At 39.9% G+C, this 24317-nt stretch overlaps 3 protein-coding genes across 3 annotated transcripts; 2 read left to right on the forward strand and 1 right to left on the reverse strand.

Moving 5' to 3' along the window:
• Window positions 1–3433: 3433 nt before the first annotated feature.
• On the forward strand, window positions 3434–6318 carry cryba1b (crystallin, beta A1b). Its single transcript, XM_012881368.3, has 6 exons — window positions 3434–3501; window positions 3799–3860; window positions 3944–4062; window positions 4162–4303; window positions 4396–4538; window positions 5698–6318. Exons 2-6 carry the CDS (start codon window positions 3822–3824, stop codon window positions 5843–5845), a joined length of 591 nt encoding a protein of 196 aa, XP_012736822.2. The 5' UTR covers window positions 3434–3501; window positions 3799–3821; the 3' UTR covers window positions 5846–6318.
• A 986-nt stretch (window positions 6319–7304) lies between these two features.
• On the forward strand, window positions 7305–20994 carry LOC105939261 (Golgi SNAP receptor complex member 1). Its single transcript, XM_012881357.3, has 9 exons — window positions 7305–7408; window positions 9144–9261; window positions 10708–10783; window positions 10963–11070; window positions 11165–11256; window positions 13536–13610; window positions 20075–20104; window positions 20328–20410; window positions 20637–20994. The coding sequence occupies exons 1-9, from the start codon at window positions 7366–7368 to the stop codon at window positions 20759–20761; spliced, it is 750 nt and encodes a 249-aa protein (XP_012736811.2). The 5' UTR covers window positions 7305–7365; the 3' UTR covers window positions 20762–20994.
• Window positions 20995–21363: 369 nt separating this feature from the next.
• On the reverse strand, window positions 21364–23095 carry trarg1b (trafficking regulator of GLUT4 (SLC2A4) 1b). Its single transcript, XM_012881154.3, is given in 4 exon segments — window positions 21364–22206; window positions 22307–22433; window positions 22579–22995; window positions 22998–23095. Coding segments are annotated over 4 exon segments (621 nt in total). The 5' UTR covers window positions 23061–23095; the 3' UTR covers window positions 21364–22192.
• Window positions 23096–24317: the final 1222 nt, after the last annotated feature.

Below are 24317 nucleotides of genomic sequence, written 5' to 3' on the forward strand. Positions count from 1 at the left end.
ACCCACAGCCTGCACTCTGGATCCCTGAGCAAGACCCTTAACCCCTGATTGCTCCCCAGGCGCCGCACAGTGGCAGCCCACTCCTCCCCAAGGGGATGGGTTAAGATGCAGAAGTGAATTTCTCCATTGTGAGATCAATAAAGTTCAATTATTATTACTATTTTGATCCCGGTTAGAGAAACTGAGGGGAGAGCAGAACGGAAATGATTCTTAGGGATTTAACCCTATTTTTGAGTTTCTTGTTTTACTAATTGTTCATGAAAGGCCTGCCTCTGGAGACCTCAGTCCCACATCCCAGCTCTGCTTTGGCAGCGCCTGCAGTAATAACACCGGTGCCGAATCAACTGTAACTGAAGTCAGCCACTTAAAACAGAGGGAGACAAACAGAGAGTAAACAAAGGCTCCAGGTCCGCAAGGAGCTGCGGATTTTCAGCTGTTGTAGCATCAGACATATAAAGAGGCCAGTTTTTCTTTAATTAATCATTAAAAAGAACTGAAAGCGGTTTGTAAACGGAAACGTTCAGGGAATCTAGATTAACTAATGAGTTGTTAATTTTTCCTCTGCTGAGAATGAGAGAAAAATTAAACGGTTAGTAATACAGCTTTTTACATCTGACTCGTTATGCATGCAACTTAATTAAGTTAAGATGGGGCGTGTCACTGTCACGCTCTTTAGCTTCAAGGTTGACTAAAAAAAAAAAACACACTCTGCAGCATCATTCATCTTATTTTCCAAACACAACTATTGGGCTCTAAAGCTCACAAAAAACAAGGTTTTGAGGAACCTCTTGCTCTGTGGTTTTATGTTTTATGTCATGTAGCTTGCTTTTTGCACAACTTTTAATCATGTGCGCAACATATTTTACCTGCGTCAGCTCACGATTCAGAGAAGATACCATAGTTTTGTGATGTAGGGGTGCGGGATTTCAGTATTTTCATTCTGACAGTGTGCTATATGCTCGCTGTGGGCTCTTCACACGGGCCTGCTGAGTCTGCTCGTCCCTTTGTCCCGTCTGAGCCGCTGCTACCATCAGCAAAAACACGCAGACGCACATACACACCCGTACGTACGTATGCCCGTGTCCTGTCTTGCACTTCGACCCGGATAAATTCATGTTTTTTTTTTTTACACAAAGCTCTAATTTTGACATAAATTGTAAGCGCAGGTGCACTTCCACTCACTGGTAGTGCGCACCGGCCCATTCGGATCGTTTCACGGACACGGCACGTAAACGGACATTTTTCACACACACAGGCAGAGACGGGGAGTCTGGACAATGTGCTGACCTCAGGAAGCCATGACTAAATGTTTATTGTTCAGTGCGGCAAGAAGAGGGTGAATGCTCAGTTATACACCTGCTAACTGTTCATTCTGCTTACGCTGGTGTAGTAGGACGGACTAGAGAAAATAAACTCGGCTTTTGATGCTGTTTGATAAATAAGTACATTGAAAAGCGGTCGGTTTATTTGATGAATGAATAAAACAAGATAAATCATCATGAGTGGTTCCAGTCTGCTGTTTGGTGGTGTGTCTGCCAAACCTGCCAGTGAGGCCTTTCACATGGTGCCACCGCCCCCCCGCTAACCTTCACTGGCGATTACTCAGTTGGACATTTCATTCATAAATCAGGAGAAAAAAAAAATCATGATAGACGAGCTAGTTTGCCAAAACCTCATGGTTTGCCAGCCTATTCCTCTGCAATGTGGTGAGTTGGGCAACTTCTTTAGGTTTCCGGTCCAGTCACCATTTTTATATTTCAAAGCCACTGGTAATATCTCTACTTTCTGTTGTCTATTTCAACGTAGCCATTAGTTTTCATGGACAAGCGAGATCATTCTCACGTCTTGCCACAGATACGTGACTGTATTTCGGGTGTGGTCTTTTACTGGGCCATTGTAACCCGTGACTCAGCTTTCAGCCACACCGTTTCATTGTCTTGCTGTATGCTCAGGATTGTCGTCCTCCTGGACGCGGGAACATCCGCCCCAGTCTCAAGTTTTCTGCAGATTCTCCCGGGAGTTTTTCTTTGCTTCTAAGGGTTGTCCATCTTCCAGTCAACGGTTACCTGCTGAAGAAAAACATCCCCCACAGCATGATGCTGCCACCGCTGTGTTTCACTTCTGAGATGTTGTGCAGAAACAAAGGGTTTGGTGTGGAGTATTAGTTTCCCATCGCACATCGGGTTTTACATTTACGCCAAAAAGCTCAACGATCGTTCTCACGTGACCAGAGCAACTTTTTTCACCTTCTTTCCCATGTCCTCTACGTAGCTACATAGCTTTTGGCTTTTATGGTAACTCTCGGTGAGAGGTATTGTTTCCTCTGCTTCTGAGGCCGTCATAAAACAGCTTGACGCATACAGAGATCAAATTATACGCAGGTGGACTCTATTTGCTACATAGCTGATTTTTAGGCAAGGCAAGGCAAGGCAAGGCAAATTTATTTATATAGCACAATTCAGTACAAGACAATACAAAGTGCTTTACATGATTAAGATATACCAAAATAATAAAATGTAGATAGAAAATAGAATAAAAGCAAGTAGGGATAGAATGTAGTAACAAAAAAGAACATTAAAAACAGTAAAACTGTTTAACTAGAACAGTCAAAGGCAATTTTAAACAGATGTGTTTTTAATCTTGATTTAAAAGAACTCAGGCTTTCCGCACTTTTACAGTTTTCTGGAAGTTTGTTCCAGATAAACGGAGCATAGGAACTAAATGCTGCTTCTCCAGCAAGGCAACATATTGTTGCACCTGCTTTTATTTAGGGGCATCAGAGTGACGGGGACTGCGTAACATTGAACCCCACGCTCTTCAGCTAGTTCCTGTAAGTATGCTGAAAACCATTTTTTTTCCATTTCACAGCTATACTCCACTTTGTCCCAATAATACATCCCAATAAAATACGTCAAATGTCGTGGATGTAGAGTAACAGAATTTGAAAAAGCGGAAAAGGCATAAACACTTTGGCAAGTGTTTTATATCTCATGTAAACGATTTTATTTACTCGCTGACACAGGATTGGCGTGTAGTTTCAAGTAAACCTTTCCAAAAGCTGGCAGTGAATTAAAAAACACTAAATTCCCGTTTGAATTAGATTTCAAACATGTTGAGAAGGTCCTTTTTGATTTAAAGAGCTTTTGATGGTATTGCGTGAATCCTGGAGTCAGAAGTTGCAAATTTACTTTCCGAAAACCGTTTTAACACTCTGATCTACCTATCCGATAATAAATCCCGTCGTGAAAAGCTGCCCCCCTTTTTTTTTTCTTTCTTTTTTTTTCACCGAACGTATAGATTTACCACGTAACGCAGTATAGCCATGTCCCCTCTTTGTGTCCCTCTGCGGCCCTCACAACAAAACAAAGCAAAATGCTGACAGGGGTCCGGGCGTGCCTAGCCCCCGGCCCCCTGTAACCCGTGGGTGTATATATACCCCCACATGCGCTGTTCCTGCAGACTGTTCAGTGGAACCCTGCACCACACAGCTCCACGGTTTGGGTAGGTCAAAGTAGCTGGAGAGGTTAACAACGCAGAACATTTTCAATATGTGTGGCCATCGTGTGCATTCGATGTACTTTATCAACCAGAAATGCAGGGCTGTAGCTGTAGGAGGTCTGACGATGTGGCTTATCTGTCCTGAAAATAAGGTTTCATTTAAACAAATGTGAAAAACGCAGAAGGTGGAGAACTGAACTCATACTTATGTTTGCATACCCAGTGGAGATTTTTTTAAGACCAAGACTGTGAGACTTTTATGCCATCAACTCCCTGACTGCTCATATGTTTTCCTGACAGGTACAGCTGACCAAAAGGACACAATGGCTCTGACAAACCCTATGCCCATGGGCCCTTGGAAGGTGAGCTCGGCGCTAAATTTCCCATCAGCGGTTTCGCTCGTTCGGTTCGCCTTATCTCTAATGTATCCGTTCGTGCCCCTCAGATCACCGTCTACGATCAGGAGTACTTTCAAGGCACTCGCAGGGAGTTCACCGCCTGCTGCCAGAACATCATGGAGTGTGGGATGGAGAACATCCGCTCCCTGAAGGTGGAGTGCGGCGCGTATGTATCCCATGAGCTTCCACTCTCTTTTTTATTTTATTGAATTCATGTTTGAAGAGAGTGTGCTAACCACATATGTCTCCCCCGTTTGCCACACAGCTGGGTGGGCTACGAGCACTCCAGCTTCTGCGGCCAGCAGTTTGTGCTGGAGAAGGGTGATTATCCTCGCATCGAGGCTTACAACGGCAGCAACTCCTACCGCATCGAGAGGATGATCTCCTTCAGGCCCATCTGCTGTGCCGTAGGTTCAACGAGTCACGCGATAAAAACGTTCCGAAGCGCCGAGCGCCGACTCAAGCTGCTGTGCTGGTCCTTTGCCTCTGTCCTGTCCAGAACCACAAGGAGTCCCGCATGACCATCTTCGAGATGGAGAACATGATGGGCCGTCAGTTTGAGCTGTGTGACGACTACCCCTCCCTGCAGGGCATGGGCTGGATGAACAATGAGGTCGGATCCATGCAGATCCACACTGGAGCGTGAGTCCTTCTTCCCGTTTTTCAATCTACGACAGATAGATTATGAGTCGTATTCAACAGTAAGATCCCCGTTTCTCTATTGCACATCTGCCTTCCATTTGAGTAGCATAGAAAGATGTCATCTGGCCTTGCTTTAGTGTGCATTTGACAATGTTCTTTGAAAAAGTTTGATCACCAGTCGAGCCTGGCCGCCAGGGATTGCTTTAGACACGCTGGACCATTCAGGAGCGCTGTAGCTCTAATATGCAGCGTAGGCACACATGTGCACAACAGCTACGGCATGACTGAGCGATAACATTACTGATGACGATTTAATTTTGATTTCATTTACATTATTACGATGGTGTCACTTATTTAAAAAATGACACTTTTTTTTTTTGTCTGTCACATGGCAGGTTTATGTTAAACACAATAGCAGACTTAAAAGCAATACATAAAATCGTACCTGTACCTGTGTAATGACAATAAAGTTGAATCTAATCTAATCGAATCTAATCTAAAAACAACATTGCACACGTTGCTCTAAGATACCAGTGCAAACACCTCCTTGCCCATTATAAAGTGCATTATACCTGTCAATATTACAAATACTAGAAGTTATAAAGGGCAGAACCTGATGCTTAGCTTTTTTATTTACAGATTAGATATAATTTCCCTCCTAATCTGACTTTAACAAGGTTTTCAAGTTTTTCTAAATTGCAGAAAGGTAAGACCTTCTCCTAGTAGTAGGTGGTAAACGTTTCCACAATATTATGCCCCCAAAGGATGGGGTACTTTTACGTTAAGAGGCATTTTACTAAATGCACTTTACAGCCACCTCTAGGAAAATGTTCTTGTGATACATGTTGTAGAATTAGCAGCTGTTTTTAATAAAATGATAGTGGCCATTAAGTCAATTCATTAGATGCATCCAGCACTGACTCGGGACGCTGGATGCCTGAAACCAAAATGTGAAACTTCTGGCATGAACTACTTTCACATAATTTTCTCTAAAAATCATCGGACCACCTGGGACCGCTGATTATTATATCGCCATTTTTACATAGAGATGGAAGGTCACTGTGCCACACAGGTCCATCTTAAGGCATCTTTGCATCTACATCAATGATTGTTTCCCTTTGTGAAACCTTCAATGTCAGGTCTTGGTGTTTTCTTGCAGCTTTGTGTGCTATCAGTACCCTGGATACCGTGGCCACCAGTACATCATGGAGTGTGACTGCCACGGAGGAGAGTACAAATGTTACCGTGAGTTTGGCTCCCACGCCCAGACTCCCCAGATCCAGTCCATCAGGAGGATCCAGCACTGAAAAGGGAGAGGATTTCCTTCACTCCTCACTTTCCCCCCTCTCTCTTTTCCTCTCTCTCCCCACACATTTCTGTCCCTCCTTTTCTTTTTCCTGTCCCACAACCTCCAACCGCCCCAACTCTGCTGATCCGACTGGTCAAAGCAGGACCTGGGACTGAACCTCAGGTGCTTACTGACGTCAGTGGTTCCCTGCACATTTGCTTTTCTTTATTTTTATTTTAAAGGAAACAACATAAATAAAGGAAAGTTATATGAAAGACAGAAATTAGGAATGACAGATATGAAAAAAAGGGGATTGCTCCAGCATGGGGATGAAAACATTTCTAACTTCAATGCTCTTTTCATTCTCCTCCACGGATGGCTTCCAACCACAACAACCGCCAGTCTTGGTGTTGATGTGATATCAATGACTGCTTGTGTTTTAAGATGATAAATAAAGAAAATGGTCAAAGAAAAAAGACAGTTTGATGATAATGATGTATTTGCATGTTTTCTTTTTTTCCTTATCTTCTTTTATCCTTTAAGTGAAACATTAAATACATTCATTACACACAGAATTACATATTTCCAGCGTTTGGTTTTGCTAATTTTGACAATTATGCCTTTCAGCTAAATCTATAGTTCAGTTTATTGTAAAACTACTACACTACAGAAGATCAGTTTTTAAAAAAGCTTTTAAACACAGAAATGTCATGTAATGGCTCACTGGGGAAGACTTCAGATTGAACTGTTTGCATTGCATTGGTAAATCAAAGTCCCAGAATCAAAAGGAAGGGTGGAGTTCATGTTATTTTATGTCGAGTGGGAAGTTTCCACAACCACAGGGAGCCATGCCATCAGCTGGTGTTGGTCTACTGTGTTTTATCAAGTACTACCGTATCAATGTGCTTGATTAGACAGCAAACTACCCCCACAGAGAATCTGAGTTAATGAGAAAATAAGTGGCATCGGAGTCAACATTGCAGGCAAGCTAAATGCTGCCATTACTGAACTGCCTTAACACCTCAGTGAGGCACAGGCTGGTCATCTCAATGCTGCACTGATGTAGTGATTTGTGCATAAGAAGTACCATACAGGGGGCCTGTACTGTACAATGCATTGTCATACTTTTTTGATAGACTGACCTTTATATGATAGAAAAATAGATTCTGTGCATCATTTGTGTCACTCTATTGAAACAAAAAATATGCTTTTGTATTTCTATTAGTTTTAAACCATAATCATCCTAATTGACTTCCTGAATTGTTAAAGTAGATGTTTTTTTCCTTCCTTGAGTGTTATGAATCTAAAGAACCTTTAAAAAATGTAAAAGCTGAATTTACAGAACAATATAACATGAGATTTTTTTAATTTTTTTTTTTTATTAAACTACGGCACCTTAAAAAAACCCCACATAAAACAAACAAAAAAGGATCAGGGTGAGCAGTAAGAAAACGTCCAAGTCACGCATTTGCCACTAGGGGGCGCCGTAGTTTACGGAAGAGGTGCGACAGTTGCTTCTCCCTTACGGCCGATGATGACATGTCAACAACAGTCATGGCAACCAGCAGCAACTACTGGGAAGGTAAGTAATGTTACAGCAACAAAAATAAAGCAACAATCGACTCATACATATGTTTGCTGTTTTCTGTCAGTTCAGGTCACTCATATTTATCGGCTCACGCCACGCGACGCGAATAAAATTGACGCCTGCGCAAAGGAGACGTTTTGATTATTTTCAAAGCTAACCTGTTAGCATGCTGGCACTTTACGACGTCGAAGTTAAAGTTTTTATCAAAAACTCAAACAACTCGTTTTTGTTACACTTAGTTGGTTTATAACTACCAGTCGGTGTGTAAGTTAATCCATTGCTTCTTTTTTATGTAAGAAATTAGAAACAAACCAATAACAATAAAGCTTTATTGAAACAAATACCTAGCTCATTATCCCAAAACCAATGTGAATAGTGATTATAACTTAGCATTCCATGTTATTATTCACTAAGGCTTAAAGTTTAAACACCGGGGTAACCATGACTCTACAGTAGTCACAGTAAACTTGTATTATCTAACATTGTTTGAATAGAGCACCACTTTCTGTTCTAGATACATTAGGATAGAGCTCAGGTTGTCTAATAATATAAAGTATTATAAATATTGGCATTGCTTAGAGGCATGTTCGGAGAAGAGCTGTTCGTCAAATAAACGAGTTGATTGGAAAGACCTTTCAAAGGTATAAATATCAGTATTTGGGCAGACAGTTACAGTATTTAAAAATAAAAAAATCCCCTCAATTGACATTGAAGTGTGTGAAAAAATAGAATACTAATCATAAAATTAATCTCAAAAGTTGGTGTAATTTGTAGAACTCTGCCATAGAACGTTTGAGCAAAATCAATTTGATGAATATTATTTTATTTTTTATGAGTAATATACTATAAAGGTAGGCTGTATTAGCTTAAAAACATGGCATTGCACAGCTGTTGTTGAGTATTGAGATGACAATTGTGATTAGAGTTAAACTGTGTTTTCCCTCGTTTTCTTCCCAAAAAAAGGTAAAAAACCTCGTTTTCTCTTTCAATCACCAGCTTCCCCACCACTCTCCCTTCTCTGATCTCGGTCACTAAGATCTGGATAAATTGTGGGCAATAAACAACGAGCGTCCATCTTAGTGTCTAAATATACTTTGGAAAGTCAGAGGTTTAGTTCAAAACACCTCAGATTCCTTCCAGTCATTTCATTCTTTCCTATCGCGATATTGCACACTTTGATCTTGCAATGAGGATTGAGATAATGTATATGTTCAGATCTGTTCGTAAAAATGTCCTCTCTCCACCCAAGAATTCAGACTTTTTACAGTAGAAAATTATAATTTCATTAATAAGACAGCAACAGACAACAGCATACAAGTATAGTTGAATTCTGAAATTAGGCAAACAGAGTATCAAGTTGGTTGAATTTTGATGTGTCCGTATTTGGAAAACGTAACTAACAGGCTATTAGGTTGATAAAAAAAAAAATAGCAGTTGAAATGTAGAAAATTACTATTATTCCGGTTATGTTTGCTTTCCGTAGACATCGTCTCTAGTTTTCAGCCATCGGCTGAATCCGTCCGTCTTCTTCCGCTTATCTGGGGCTGAGTAGTTTTGTTTATTTTTTTATATCTTTCTGTGTCTAACCCATCTGCGTTATGCCGCGTTACATCAATATTCTGATGGCTTTAGATTACCCTCGTTCCAGAATTTTGTATTTTTCACATCACAAGTCTCTGTTTGTACCCGGAAATATTTTCCCAGCACATTTCCCCATTTCTTCACTCAGATTTACGTAAGCAGGCCAGGCAGCTGGAGAATGAGCTGGACCTCAAGCTGGTCTCCTTCAGCAAGCTCTGCACGAGTTACCGCAGCAGCGGCCATGACCAGCAACCGAGAGACAGCAGGTAGCAGCAAAACCCATCATTATTTATAATGAACAAAACTAACTTTTTAAAAGTTTCATATGCTTATACTTTTGACTAAACAATTGACAAACCTTTTAACAGATTTAAGTGACGCCCTGCAGTCAGTATCTTTGAATTTGATCAACTTAAAAGTAAATAGTGGAGACTGAGAAATCTTGTTCTTTTACAATCTTCGCTGCTTTAGCTTTTTATAGTGACCGTTTTCTCCATTTCTACATTGTAATGAAGAGGGAGCAGACAAAATGCAATTAAGTGAAAGTTAATAAAGGTCTATGAAGATTAACTCGGTCATCAAAACCTTATTTTCCAAGTGCTGACCAGTGATGAGCTCAGGGGGAAGTTTTAAATTAAGTGAACTGAGATAGAAGGGCTGAATGCTTTCTTTACATCAAAAGTGGCTCACAGGCAAGAATGTTGTTAGAAAAATTGCACCCAATTGAACCATTATTCAAGCCATCAAAACCTCCAATGAGACTGGGGTAAATTATTCAGATGAAGCCCCCTTTTAGATTTGTTTGACATCTGAAGAAAAGGATTATCTAAAGAAGAGAAGGTGAGCAATTCTGTGAGCCGTCCTGGATCATTCAGACCAGCGGTCCCCAACCCTTTGTTCCACCACGGACTGGTTTGATGTCGGACAGTAATTTTCACAAACTGGTCTTTTAGGTGGGGCAGATAAATGCGACCAAATTAGACGATCAACCGGCATAAGAACTGTGGTGTTCTCTAAATATAATAATATAAATATTCACAAATATAAAACGCATGAAAAATAAAACTCTCCATGATGCTGACGGGAGTCCTGAGCTTGTTTCTCTGCATCGAAACGGTGCCATCAAAGAGATAGTGGGGGAACAATGACACCCGAAGTGGGTTGATTATGTCCGAGCTATTCTGTAGGAATTTTACTTTTTTAATTGAAACAGTCCTCACAAACTTTTACGGCCGCCATCACTGCGCAGCCTCTCCTAAAAGTTAACGGCAAATGCCTTTAGAGGCAGTCAGGATCAGTTCTTGTTTTCATAGCCTTAGCGATACGGTTAGCCACCAAGTATCGAGAGTGAGTCATAGACGGATGTAACGGCGAGAAGCTGGCCATTTCTCAAAATAAAAATAAATTCTCAAATAATAAAGCGGAAATAATAGACGTTATTTATTCTTTCTGCGAGGCCTGGTACCAAATGACCTACGGGCTGGTACTGTGCCACGGTCCCGGGGTTGGGGACCACTAATTTAAACAGTGACGTATCCTGAGACCATCCATGTGTGGAGTTGTCTCTCGCCTCCAGGGAAAGTCGAGTCATTCAGAATTTTGCCATAAAATGTTGCCACAATTGAGATTTAAAAGAGAAACAACTCCAGCAGCAACTGTAGTAATTTGTCATTTGAACCTTAAAGTCCTTTCTATTTCCCTCCTTAAATTAGGTCCGAGTCGTTTGGCCCGTTCCAAGACAACATGCTCAAGGCCATGACCTCTGAAGTGGAGCAGCTCTTGACTAAAGTAGGTTACAGGTCCCTCGTGTGGCATAGTCAGTAAATGTTAAAAAAAAAGAGATTTTCAGTGATTAGTTGTACAACGACTGAAGTAATTGCAGTTAATGGTCATCATTAAACATTTTGTTCTTATTTTACCTGTTCTTGTTAAAGCATTTGAAGTCAAATAAATAAATTTGTTTGCAGCTTTCGGCGGTCAATGACAAAATGGCGGAGTACACAAACACCCCTGGAGCTTTGTCGCATAACGCAGCACTAATGCACACCTTACAACGGCACAGAGACATCCTACAGGTAACTCACCGCCGAACGGTTCGGCTTGCTCAGTCGATTAGCGTTAATATATCCCAAAGTCTCGTTAGGACTTTAATAATGTTTCGTCCTGTAGGACTACGCACACGAGTTTCAAAAAACCAAAAGCAACTTCCTCACCCTCCGGGAGCGAGAGGACCTGCTGGGCTCTGTTCACAGAGACATTGAGTGAGTGCCTTCAGACACATGTACTGTAAAATACAGCACATGTTAAACACACTTCAAGCAGTGTATAGCATCGATAAACGATAAAGCAGCAACACGTTTGTTTAGTTCAGTTTTTAATTAAAGCTGCAAGTGTTCATTTGTAGTTATTTTCACCTTATTTTGGTAAACGCAACAACATTTTTTGTATTTTTCCATGTGGATATTTGCTGTTTTAATCTTAACCAGCAGGAGGCAGAGATGAGCGGCTTGTGTTCACTCCCCTCCACATGTTAACGTCCACCCATCGCCCTATCATCTTTCATACTCTAATAAGAGGCATCTCCTTTCATTAAGGCTTCCTCTCTCCTCATCTGGATCCGTATATCCCTCCCCTCTCACTGTTAGTTTCCCTCTTCTTCTCTGGGGATATCTTTTCCTAAGTGCCTTCTACAGTAAATCAAACCACAAGGCTTTCATCCAGCCCAAGTCGAGGGAGAGTGGTTACATGTGGCCGGCCCTCTCCGGTGAAATGCTGCAACGGAGAGGCTGAAGGAGGGAGAAGAGATGCGTTAGGATCTGAAGCTGACTGATTACCGTGATGAAAGTGAATTTTAATTATTCCCAAAGAGACGGGTTGGTAAGGTGTGTGGCAACAGAGCAGATAGTAGACTATGCATTTTATAGATATTTGGTCTAGATATGGGGCGGTGGGTGTAGATATGCATTGGGTGAAGCAGAGCTAATCGCTCCAAACTGAAATACTAGTTTTATACTGCATAAAAGACTAGGAAATACGTTTTTTCCTTTCAGTTAAGCAGTTTATACTGGCTATTTTCATACACAAGAAAACGTTAATAAAACTGGAGATGCATGCATCAAATAAGTTAATCCATATTCATAAAATATCATGTAAATCAATAACATATTTTTGTATTTAAATTATTAGTAACTACAGTATGTTAACATTTTTCTTCTGTGCCATGTGCTTCAGCAAATCATTAGTTTATTTTATCTCTTCCCGTTACAAATCAAAATCACTCAGGTGGGTTAAGCCTAAGATAGAAAAAGTGATTAGTCTGCTGCTTAGTTGCTCTGCAGCGTAATTGATCAGATGTTTGGGTTTATCTTTAATGACATATAGCAATAGTAAAAAAGTACAATGGTGGGAGGTAAGTTCATGCATGTTTTGGCTGCAAAATAGGCCAACATTTGGTGGTCATGATGGTGGACTGGTGACAAGTAGTTGCTTTGGAGGTATGCCAGTTCAATTAAACCCTCCAGACAGGTTGGTCAAAAAGTTTCCTATCTAAGGAAACCCAGCAGATTGCATAGAGTCTTGACAAGCAGCATTCACTCCTCCTGAAAGAGCGTAGAGCAACAGGGAGAGTCGTCTGCATTGTTGATGGCTTTGCAGCAATCCCTCATAATGAGCAAGCATGTGGCGACAGTGGAAAGGAAAACTCCCCCTTAACAGGGAGGAAATACCTCCTGTAGAACCAGGCTCAGTGTCAACCTAGACCAGGTGTACCTACTATGAAGAGAAAAAAGACAGAGAACATAAAGTTAAAAGTTGAAATAACAAACAATGCAAACTGGAGAACAGTAGAAGAACTCAGCAGAGTGTAGTTATGCTGCTATAGACTTAGACTGCTGGAGGACATCAAGATCTATTTTTCTAAGCCACTCTAACTATAAGCTTTGTCAAAAAGGAAAGTTTTAAGCCTAGTCTTAAAAGTAGACAGGGTGTCTGCCTCACAGACCGAACTGGGAGTTGGTTCCACTGGAGAGGAGCCTGATAGCTAAAGGATCTGCCTCCCATTCTACTTTTAGAGACTCTAGGAACCACCAGCAGACCTGCAGTCTGAGAGCAAAGTGCTCTGTTAGGAACATACGGGGTAATCAGAGCTCTGATATATGATGGAGCTTTTATATTAAGGGCTTTATATGTGTATCAAATCAAATTGCACATATCAAATTAAACTTTTAAAAATGCCAAGAAACTTTTTTTTTATTCTTTTGTCCTGCCACCACAATGTAAACATGTAGAGTGATCCTGGGACTTTAACTGATTTAAACAGTAAATTGATGAAGTGTTATTAAGCCATAAAAAAAAGAAGCTTGACTTCATTGATGCATCACTTCTTATGGTGCCAAAGTAAAGAGAGGTTATTGTCATGGTACTCCCTCGTCATATGTTTTATCAGAACATGTACCGTTTTAAAAGAAAAACTTTTTTATACGGCGTGTTATTTCTAGCTCCACGTCACCAAATGCCCTCTCTGCTCTCTTTTCCTCACCAGATCCTACAAGAGCAGCACAGGGGTGAACAACAGGAGGACCGAGATCTTTCTGAAGGAACATGAACATCTCAGGAAGTAAGAGAGATTTCTAACCCTCGCAGCTAAATAAAGAAATAGATAATATTTAGTATGTGCAAACAACCTATTATGACTGGTTTACACTGTATCAGACAATTTCTCATTTATTTTAAAAAGCGAAAAACCTTGGGACATTTTAGACCAAATCTTTGTGTGTCTCATTTAAAGTGTTTGTATTTATCGTTTCAGCGAGCGATTCGTTTGTTTTGAACTCCATTTATTGGATTATGTTCACAAATGTATTTATGTTGTCAGTCACATTTCTTTGTTACTGGTAATACATTTTGTAAACACCTTCCTGTCTCTACCCAAAAGGTCTCCACAACAAATTAGCTGAGGTTCTGTTGATTTCCAAGCCCGTAGTTATCTACACTCTTTATTCACTATTAAAACAAATGGATTAACCCCTTTTTAGAGTAATGTTGCAAATTCATCTCAACCCGCTTCTGTTCTTAATCTGCTTTGATGTCTGTTGATGCATGTTTCACACCTATCAAGAATCAGAGCAGAAGCACACTGCTGCTGTCTAGCTGTTGGATTTATGCCCAGTTATGAAATATCTACATTTATATCTAGTCTATCTACTATAATAAAATTAATAAACTCTTATTAAATTTAAAGGAAGCATATCATGCTTTTAAATCCTTCTCACATTTAAATCATTCAGCTGTGGTGTACATAAAACAGGATCTGCATTGCATTTGTATGAATTTCTCGTTAATTGACCCTGACGTTCTCCCTTTCTTGCCCCTGTTCTGAGGTCCATCTAAAAGCAACTATTTCCTAAAACGTAATAGGGAATAGAAAAAAATTACCTGTTTGAAAAATATGACCTAAAACCTCTTGGACAGACTACATTCAAGTTTTCTGCACTCCAGGAGATTCCACAAAAAACACCAAAATGTATTTAAGGACTAAAAAAAGGTGGATTTTACATGATATGTCCCTTTTAGCAAGTGCTTCACAGCAAAAACGTGTGGTCTTTTTATATAATTATACATAAATTTAGGCAGTAAGGGGTTTCAGTCAGAAAAAAGATAGAGGATTAAAACATAATGTGTAATATTATTTTTAAAACAAGCCACTAACAAAACAACCGTCTGTATAATTAACATATGTTACGTTTTTTTCACAGAACAGATTCCAGAATTGGATAAAATAACGGCTAAGTGTTTATCAGATGATCACAGTTTGGATTTAGGAAGATTTAGGTGAACCAATATTTAATATCATGTAAACAGAGAGGAAGGTACATGGAGGTGTAGAGTTGGGTATCGTCTGCATAGCGGTGAAAGTTGATATTGGATACCAAGCACGGTGGAATGGACCGACAGTGAAAGCTATACGTAATCTGTTTTTGACTTTAATGTTAGCTAGCTGCTGTGTAACTTCTTAGTCTCATGTTTGCAGTGCAAATACGATTAGAGGAGAAAAAGCTCCTCACCGTGGGTTGGCTCTTTACAAGTTCCTCCATTCTTACCCAGAGGCAATAGATAAACAAAGCAAAGGAGTGGCCAAATCAACAGTTTAATGCATTCTGAGATAAAGGTAATGTATTTGATCAGCAGCACACAAAAGTCTGAAGAGAAGCACCTGGATGATCCTGATGTCTGAGCATGAACATATACAATCAGCAAAAGACAGTGTTAGTGATAAAGACAGCATTAGTGATGGGCAGTGAGCGCTGTATAAAAATATTGGGTATAAAATTAAAAAAAATTTGTTGAAATTAAAGCTGATTGGCTGAGATTAGTTAGAAAAATTAGCATTTTTGTTGTTAATGTAAGATTAAAGTATAAGACTCATAAACAACAGCAACAACAACATCAATATCTATTTTTGATTTCAGGCAGATTTATTTCTTTTAGAGGCTAGTAAATGTTTAATCTCCCCCCTTATATAGCCTAATGCACTTTACTGCTATTCTGCTGCATGTTCACTGCACATAAAATAGCATTTTATCGATGAAGCATAGTTTGTATTAAGAGTAAATTATGTTCTCTTGAAATGCTAATCATTTGCAAGAGCATCTCAATAAAAAGGAACAGTCTCAAAAAGTTCATTCATTTGAGTAATTTGATTTTAAAAAGTCTAAGTTAAATAGGTTTATTACAAAGAGTGATTCATTTCAGGTGGCTTTTTCAGTTAATTTTAATAATTATGGCTTACAGCTAGTGTTGCACAATATTAGTAAAACATCCACTCACAAAATCATTGTCGAATATTAGGAAGAAGTGTTTGGAGCGAAGCTAATATTCCTCTTTTTTTCTCAATCATTGCAATTACTCTATTTCTCTCCTTAAGGATTTCAGTCAGTAAGGTTTTTTATCAGAGGCTGGAGGTGGCAGAGTCCACCCAACTGGCCCCAAATATGCAGTATATTATTGGGATCCAATGCAATGACAGCCTACTAAATATCTCATCCAAACAACCCTTTCTGATCATGAATTAATATAGTTATGACAATTGTGGTTTATATATATATATATATATATATATATATATATATATATATATATATATATATATATATATATATATATATATATATATATATATATATATATAGATATATAGATATATATATATATAGATATATATATATAGATATAGATATAGATATATATATAGATATATATAGATATAGATAGAGATAGAGATATAGATATATCTATCTATCTATCTATCTATCTATCTATCTATATATATATACACACACACATATATATATATATATATATATATATATGTGTGTGTGTGTGTGTGTGTGTGTGTATATATATATATATATTATAATGAAATGCACCTTTACTTTTTAGAATACTAAATAAACCCAATTTAAAAAAAGTATTTTAATTCATAAATGTTGTGACCCACACAATCATGAAGTAGGGTCCTGATGTAAAATTCAAGTTTCTGAGAACCTGAATTTTGGCTTTTCATTCGCTGTAATCCATAATCATCAAAATGAAGAGACATGGATGCTTTAGATGTATCCTTCTCTGGGTAAAGAATCTAAATAGTACACGGGTTTCACTTTTTTATTTGAATAACCTACATAGATCGAATTATTGAGAGAGAGCAACCTGAAACTCATACAGTTGCAGTTTAATGAATCAGAATATCAGATTAGTGTGAGAGCGGCAGCATTGTTTCCAACAGCCAGCCACGAGCTCTGGGCACCAAACCTGCAGCACATGTTGCGTTCAATTTTTGGTTCATTCGGATGTTCATGCTTTTGCAGTTGGCAGACACTTTAATCCTAAGCGTCTTACAAATGAGGATATAAAGATGCAGTTAATATAAAAGCTAACAAAACAAAGCCAACGACTGTGCTTGTTTGAGTCGTTCAAAGGCATCAGCAACAATCTTTGTGGAACTTGTCACATATAATGCTTTTATCAGGCAGGTAAGTTGCTTGCTGATCTCATGCAGGCTGCAGACGGATGCTGACGCTAGTTTCCACTTTGCCTCACGCCCATTTGGCCTGATGTAATAATAATGAAGCTGCAACCTGCTGGACGCGTGTTTATATACATCAGACACGGAGTCCATGGGTCGTCTAGGGTTAAATCACAGAAGAAGTAATAAACTTTTCCGTCTGACACATTCTTTCTACACGATGACACAACTGTCTCTGAAGGTTTGATTAGACTAAGTGCGTAAAAGAGGGGGAATCTTTTAAGTTTTTCTTTCGTTTTACGCAGTTGTAGTTCATTTGAAGAGCCAGCGGTATCATATATATACATTTACTCTCATTTAAAGCCTAATACCAGGCTTTACTCTGCTGTGCCCGAGGTTTTGCTGACGTGTGAAGAGTAGTTTCACAGAATCGGAGTAAATCAAGAAAAATTGGATCATGGTAAAAGCACAGCTTTGTCCCAGCTAATGCAGGCTTGGCAGAAAAAGGCGGAGGACTGCAGCGGATAGACAGTGGGAGACGAGTAGACGGAGAAAATATAAAGCTCTGTATTGATTTTTGGTCTCCAGTGGAGTCTGAGAGGATGCACGCTGCTGCCTTTCCATCCTCTCTCAGCTCTGGACCAAACACTTCATTTTTCTCTACGTCACTTATCTCGGCTGCTAATGGCTGCCTGCTGAAACTCTGATGTGTGCGTTCTAGTCCGCCGTCTTTCCTCTATACGCCTGGTATCCTTACATGCACCTTACTCAAGTAGGACCACTGCTTTAATATGTAAATATGCCCAGAGAAGATATGTGACTCAGAATATTTGAAATCTAGTTGACCGACATCCTCTTTTATCCAGGAATCCTGCCTTGCAGGGTTTTATTTAAAAAAAATGTGTGTACTTTTGTGACTAAGTCTATGCTTTCAGTCATGTCATGTCAAGTCATCATATGGACACTATCACACTGCAAAAACGGAACTTAAAATAAGTAAAATGTTCTTAAAATTTGTGTATTTGTCCTTGATTTGAGCAGGTAAATAAGATGATTTGCCAATGAGATTTTTGCACTTAAAATAGGAACAACTCATCTCCATCATCTTATTTCAAGTGCAGGATGTCTAATTATCTTATTTTAGGGATCAAAATACTCATTCCATTGGCAAATAATCTTATTTACCTGCTCAAATCAAGGACAAATACACTAACTTTAAGAACATTTTACTTATTTTTAGATCAGTTTTTGCAGTGCAGCTCTATAGACACCCCTGCTCAAGAGGCATAAGAATAAATTATAAGATTTTAAACTGTTTTACATTTTTTTTAATAAATGTAATAGTAAGAAATAAGTGGAGGGTCTTTAAGCCAATAACACCCCTTTAAAATAAATATTCCATTTATAATTTACAGTTTTAAGTTTCCTGGGAATCAAAGACCTTCTGTTCCCCCAGCTGTAAATACCTGATGACACAAAGGTCCATTTCTTTTACACCCTGGCTTATAAATTGCAAGAGGAGCCCTTATTATCTTTCCAACTTGCACTGTAAGCACGACAATAAGGGATTTAACAAATCTCCAAAGCTCTCTTTTGGAGAACTTCAGCAACAAGTGACACCCTGAGGTCTCCAGAATAATGAGTCGATGCTATATATACATGTAAGCTGGTGGTTTAGGAAGAATGTCCGGAAAAACAACAACGTTCCATTTCTACCGTCACAAACGGAAACATGTGAAATTTATTAAACTATAAGCTCTATGTGCTTTGGTCAGACAAGATTAAGGCTAGTCACATTTTTTTATGGAAGGAGTTCACCAACCTATCAGCCTGGGAGCCTCAAAATAACCGCGCCTGAGACCTGCGACCCCCTTTTGGGGGAGGTTGGATTTTTTTTTTTTCCCTTTATGGAAATTACGAGAATAAAGTTATAAAATTGTGAGAATATAGTAGTAGTTTTAGTTTTATTTTGCCTTCATACAATATTAAACGTGTGGAAGCATTAATATGCATCAAAATACATATTAAAATACGTCTGATTTTAATTTATATTGATTTAATGTCAGACAGTAATTTTTGGATTCAGCTTTAGATTGAGCATTTTGGTCAGAAACAATGGATGAATATGTAGAAAAACACCTCATGCCCACAGTTAATCATGGCAGAGAGTGTGTGATGCTGTGGGCCTGGTGGTCCTACAAAGGCTGCTTACATGTTGAATAAATTATCTGCCGGAAAAACAGCTTCACCTACTTGGCCTTTTCAACAAAGAATCTATCCAAATCAACACAAAAATGATTATAAAATTGGCCGTCTGCAGAACTAAGTCCTTTAGGAAACTGTGGGCAGAGCTGAAGAGAAGATGGCATCAGAGAAGTCCCAGAACTCTGGATGATAAAGAGAGATGGTCGAAAGAGCGACTAACCAGAGATCCCTGAAGAAACGGAAATAACGGGTAAAGATTAATTTGGTAGTTGAGTGGTCAACAAAGCATTCACAGGAATATCACTACTTGTGGCGCCAGGGCTTTGGATACCAATAATAGTTTCTACATGTGAGATTTCAAGGTTTGATTTTTCTACAATTTTCAGTGTGAATTTATTTTGAGGCTTTTTACGGACCCTTCCTGGATGAAACAATAAAACGTGGCGGGCTCAGTGCATAACCCACACTGCAAAAAGGGAACTCCAAGTATGTAAAATCATCTTGAAATTTGTGTATTTTTCATTGATTTGAGCGGGTAAATCAGACTATTTGCCAATGGAATAAGATTTCTGCACTTAGAATAACAACAATTCATCTCCATCATGTTATTTCAAGTGCGGGGATGTCTAATTATCTTATTTTAGGGGTAGAAAGTCTCATTCCATTGGCAAATAGTCTTATTTAGCTGCTCAAATCAAGGAAAAATATACAAATTTTAAGAAAATCTTACTTACTTTTAGTTCCCTTTTTGCAGTGCACCTGAAGTCTTTTTGAAATCGTCTCAGCGGGTTATTTTAAGCGTAAGCTGTCTGACTTTTTAATCTCGTTTCTTTCTTTTTTTTTCACGTTCACAGCTCCAACAGTCTCATCGACAACGCGATAAGGTAAGCTTTATCGCTCCATCCACTCTCCCCCCCTTCTCCCTCTTTGCTCCCACACATCAGGAGGAATCCCAGCTCATTCCGGTCGATTAAAGGCCGACTTTCTTACTTCTCAGCTCATTAGCGGAGACGGTGATATCACAGTGTAACGTGATCTCACAGAGGCAGATATATTTTCCCAGCCTCTGCTGCTGCTGATGCTCTCTCATGGTTTGTCTTCCTACAGCATCGCCATGGCTACGAAGGAGAACATCACATTTCAGCGTGGGATGTTGAAGTCCATTCAAACCAGGGTCACAACTCTGGCCAGTATCCTTTTTAGCTCTGAGATTGTTCTGCTTTTCGTCTCACCGTCAGATTAAGATCTCAGCTGTTTGTGCTCTCTGAACATTTCTGTATGAACATTAGCTCCCATTTATTCTTTTTTTTAAGAATTATTATTTGCATGGCTATGTCTATGCCTGCTGCTTTTTGTCTCTTGCTATGCCTGGCTCACGTCTTAGTCATTTTTCCTTCACCGTTCCCCTCTCCTCAGATCGTTTCCCTGCTATCAACAACCTCATCCAGAAAATCAATTTGCGCAAGAGGAGGGACTCTTTAATCCTAGGTGGAGTGATTGGCATCTGCACCATTCTGCTTCTGCTCTACACTTTCCACTAAATATCGACTGTAACGCGGATCGTGCGCCGTCAAGAGATTTGAATGCTTTCCTGTATTGTAACTAAGAGAGATTTTCCCTAAAAGATGTTTAATTTTTACATTGCTGCTTTTTTTTTTTCTTGTAATGTTAACACTATGAATGCATAAGGAGATTTAAATGGGATTGTATACTGTTGATGTACATTTTTTTTTTTTTGTTTCTTAATTAAAAGGTGGTGAGCTTTCAGATCGGTCATGCTCAGTCAAGTTTATTTCAGCCATGCAGAGCTATGGCACAGTAAACCAGTCATACAGTATGAACGTATAAACATGAACATCAAGAGTGCCAACATCAGTGCATATAAAGGGAAACACCTCATTTCATTATCATATATTGTAAACATCTACACAGCTAAGTGGAAGCCAACCAGGAATCGGTACAGTTTATCGGGTTAGCCTGCAAAGAAAAAAATATCTCCACCAGAACAGCAGAAAGGCTTTGTTGAGATAGATGTGTTTTTAAACTAGAGATGCACCAGTCAGTCGGCGAGAGATCAGAGGCGGACGGCTTTTCCTGGATCTGCTGTGAGCGCCAGGTCAAATCCTGAAAAATCTCAATGTTATTTTTTTTTTTTTCATTGATTAAATGCATCGAAATAAACCACCATTTCATACTTTAAACCATGGGTGTCCAAAGTACCGGCTCCGGGGCCAGGATTTTGTGCGGCCTCCCTGATTCCTAATTAATAATGGCAGAAACCGGCACGGTCTATGAGGAGCTTTTGGGAGATAAAAGTTTGATGTTGGATTCAGAACTACTACAAAGAACCCGCAGCATAAAGAACTGAAATGAGATTAGACGCCAAAAAAAAAAAAAAAAAAAAAACCTGATTGGTGCAACTCTATTTTAAACTTTTTGTAAACAGATTTTTTTCCCCCCATCAGCCATAGAAGTCCGGTCAGTCCTCGTAGCAGTTTTTTAAAAAGCCAAACCAGGAAACAAAGCAGGAAAGGGGTTGCATTGGTTTCGTTTCTGTCTCCTCACTCTCCATCTCACATGTTCTCATGGTAGACCTTCAATTCTTAGGGTTTATTTACCTCAAAGTCCCACTAGTTTGATATCTGGAGGGGTTTTGCCGTTTCATCCTCATTCCTTTATTCCTGAGTTTGTGGGGATGTCAAGCAGGACTGATTCCTGGAAAGCAGACATGACGTAAACCATCTTTCTTCATACTCATTTCTTTTTTTTTCTTTCTTTCTTTTTTTTCTTTTTCTTTTAGTCCAGAGCAGAAAAACAAAATCGAAAAAAATGTGCACATTGGATTTCCTTCAGACTTTTTTCAACTCATATTTTGGGCTCCCCCACCCCCTCATCTTCAATCTGAGATCCCTCTTCCTCTGTGCAAATGTGGGACCTGGTGTTAAAGGAAACTCTTTCCCGTTCGGCTTGATTCAGTCTTGGAGCTCTGCGAGAAAGAGGGCAGAGAAAAAAAAAATATCACACACATTGATGTCAACCTATACCGCCCCTGCCCCGTGGGATGGTTGCATGCTTGTCTTCCATACCTATTGTAAGCACTATGAAGATGATTACAGCCACACCCAGCACCAATGCCAGCGCGCTGAACAGCATTGATAGACGCCCATACTTTCTTGCTCCTTCAATATCTCCCGTGTGGAGAACTGACCTCGACTGATGGGAAAAGGAAAATACACGAAGCATTAATTATTTAAACGCACAACTGGAGGAAAACCACCTGTGGTGCCAAAAAAGAGTATACGAAGCCGACAGAAAAGTAGTTGAGAGATTTAACATTGTAAAGAAAGGCAGCACTCACCACATTCGCGTACCACAAGGCACAGATGTTGAACGGCACCGCGGGGCAGAAGCAGGCCAGCACGGCCAGCCAGAGGTAACTCGGGGGCTCAGAGCCCCGCGGGACCGGGGAGGAGAGCTGGCCCAGGCTGAGCCGGGAAGCCGATCTGGGTGGGGCCGTCAGGTGCCCGACAGAGCCCGACTTCAGCGGGGATCTGCGTCCGTTCTGCTCCGCGTCCAGCGACCGGACGCTGCCTCTGAGGTTCAGAGAGAAGGAGTCGGTGGGTTTCAGGTTGCTCTCCCCGGTCGGCTCGGCGGGGGCTTTGCTCAGCAGCTTCTCGGTGTCCTGGAAGTCGGTTGGGTTGGAGACTTCCCTCTCGCCCAGGCCACTTTTCTCGAAGGCTGCATCAGTGTTGATAGCCATCACTGAGCGGTAGGAGTGAGTTGTTCCACTGATGGAGGTGCTGGAGAGTCTTCCCTCGGATGTTCTCCTTTGGGGGTCATCAGATTAAAGCATATACAAATTCAGAGAGCAGCCTATTTAATTAAGCAGTCCTTACTCCATCCAGATTCCTTATTGATGAACGCGATGTTATTGATGTCTCTGTTCCCTCTGGCGCTTAGTTGCCGCTGACGCACGCCTCGCGTTTTACCCCCCACCCTCTGGTGTTAGCTCTGTGAGGTATTACCGCATCCATCCCTCACCTCCTCGGCGCATCACCAGTGCTGCTGGAGCCCTACTTAAGTACCAGGCGAGGCATGGGACAGGCAAAAAAAAAAAAAAAAAAAAAAAAAAAGCGATTTAAACCTCCTTTAAAGTGAACACGCGCGGTGCGTAAAAGCTTTCCATTTACGCGCGGGGGCAGCAGCTAGATCAGCACCGAGGACGCAGCCAAGTGCGTGTAATGGAGAAAGAGAGGAAAGCGAACAAGAAAGGAATCACGACCCTTTCAGTATATCCACGATCTGCTGACTGAGAAGCTACTGCAAACTTTAGCCATATTGCGGTTTTTAAGTGGAGCCTCCGCGTCTGTTTGGCAAGATGACTTGTGAGAATCTTTGGTTGGATGAGTTCAGTTAAAAACTTGAGAAATGTAAATATGAAAAACAATATTCCACTTTTTAAAACCGGTGCAAACCCATGTTGCTTCCCCCCTAAAAATATATATTGACTTGGAACTTTACAAAGTCTTGTTGATTTGCCTATTTATTTTTCAACTAGCAAGCAAAATAAATAAATAAATACATATTAGAGATAATTTCAACAATTTAGTCTGAACCTCCCTCACCTTTGACTTGGTTCAAACCAACTCACAGCATAAAAGTCCCCTTTGTCTTAAGTTGTTCAATTGGACAGGTTGTGGACAAGAAAGGTAAAATAGCCAGAATCTCACTCAGCTTTTTATAACAGTGCTGCACCTCTCGCCATAAATGTGCTAAAAAATAAAGTAAAAAAAAAATATTTTTTTCTGAATTGCAAGTGGAGGCTGCAAGCAGCTGTAACAAATCTGCAGCAACAACATGGAACCTGACACATGCAGGTGTTGCTATTCACCACTGGCAGAAACAGCATCCCTGGAATTTTATATTAAATCCAGCCGTAAGCTGTTTAAATTGATAGATCAGTAAAATTATTATAGAGGTCAGGTACTAAAGTGAAGCCTCTTAAATCTCTAAACGATCACTTTGTACTTCTTTCCAGAGTTAATACACTCATAGGCAGATTCCTGTTCAGTGACATATATTCCAGTTTATTCCTAG

The sequence above is a fragment of the Fundulus heteroclitus genome, chromosome 11 (genome assembly GCF_011125445.2).
Source record: "Fundulus heteroclitus isolate FHET01 chromosome 11, MU-UCD_Fhet_4.1, whole genome shotgun sequence".
NCBI lineage: Eukaryota > Metazoa > Chordata > Actinopteri > Cyprinodontiformes > Fundulidae > Fundulus > Fundulus heteroclitus.

Excerpts from the sequence above, each read along its gene's own strand:
- cryba1b (XM_012881368.3), top strand. The coding sequence starts at position 3,822 with ATGGCTCTGACAAACCCTATGCCCATGGGCCCTTGGAAG. Across the intron at positions 3,861-3,943 it reads TGCCCATGGGCCCTTGGAAG|ATCACCGTCTACGATCAGGA; the intron begins GTGAGCTCGGCG and ends CGTGCCCCTCAG. Across the intron at positions 4,539-5,697 it reads ATGCAGATCCACACTGGAGC|CTTTGTGTGCTATCAGTACC; the intron begins GTGAGTCCTTCT and ends GTTTTCTTGCAG.
- LOC105939261 (XM_012881357.3), top strand. The coding sequence starts at position 7,366 with ATGTCAACAACAGTCATGGCAACCAGCAGCAACTACTGGGAAG. Across the intron at positions 10,784-10,962 it reads TGGAGCAGCTCTTGACTAAA|CTTTCGGCGGTCAATGACAA; the intron begins GTAGGTTACAGG and ends ATTTGTTTGCAG. Across the intron at positions 20,105-20,327 it reads CTCATCGACAACGCGATAAG|CATCGCCATGGCTACGAAGG; the intron begins GTAAGCTTTATC and ends GTCTTCCTACAG.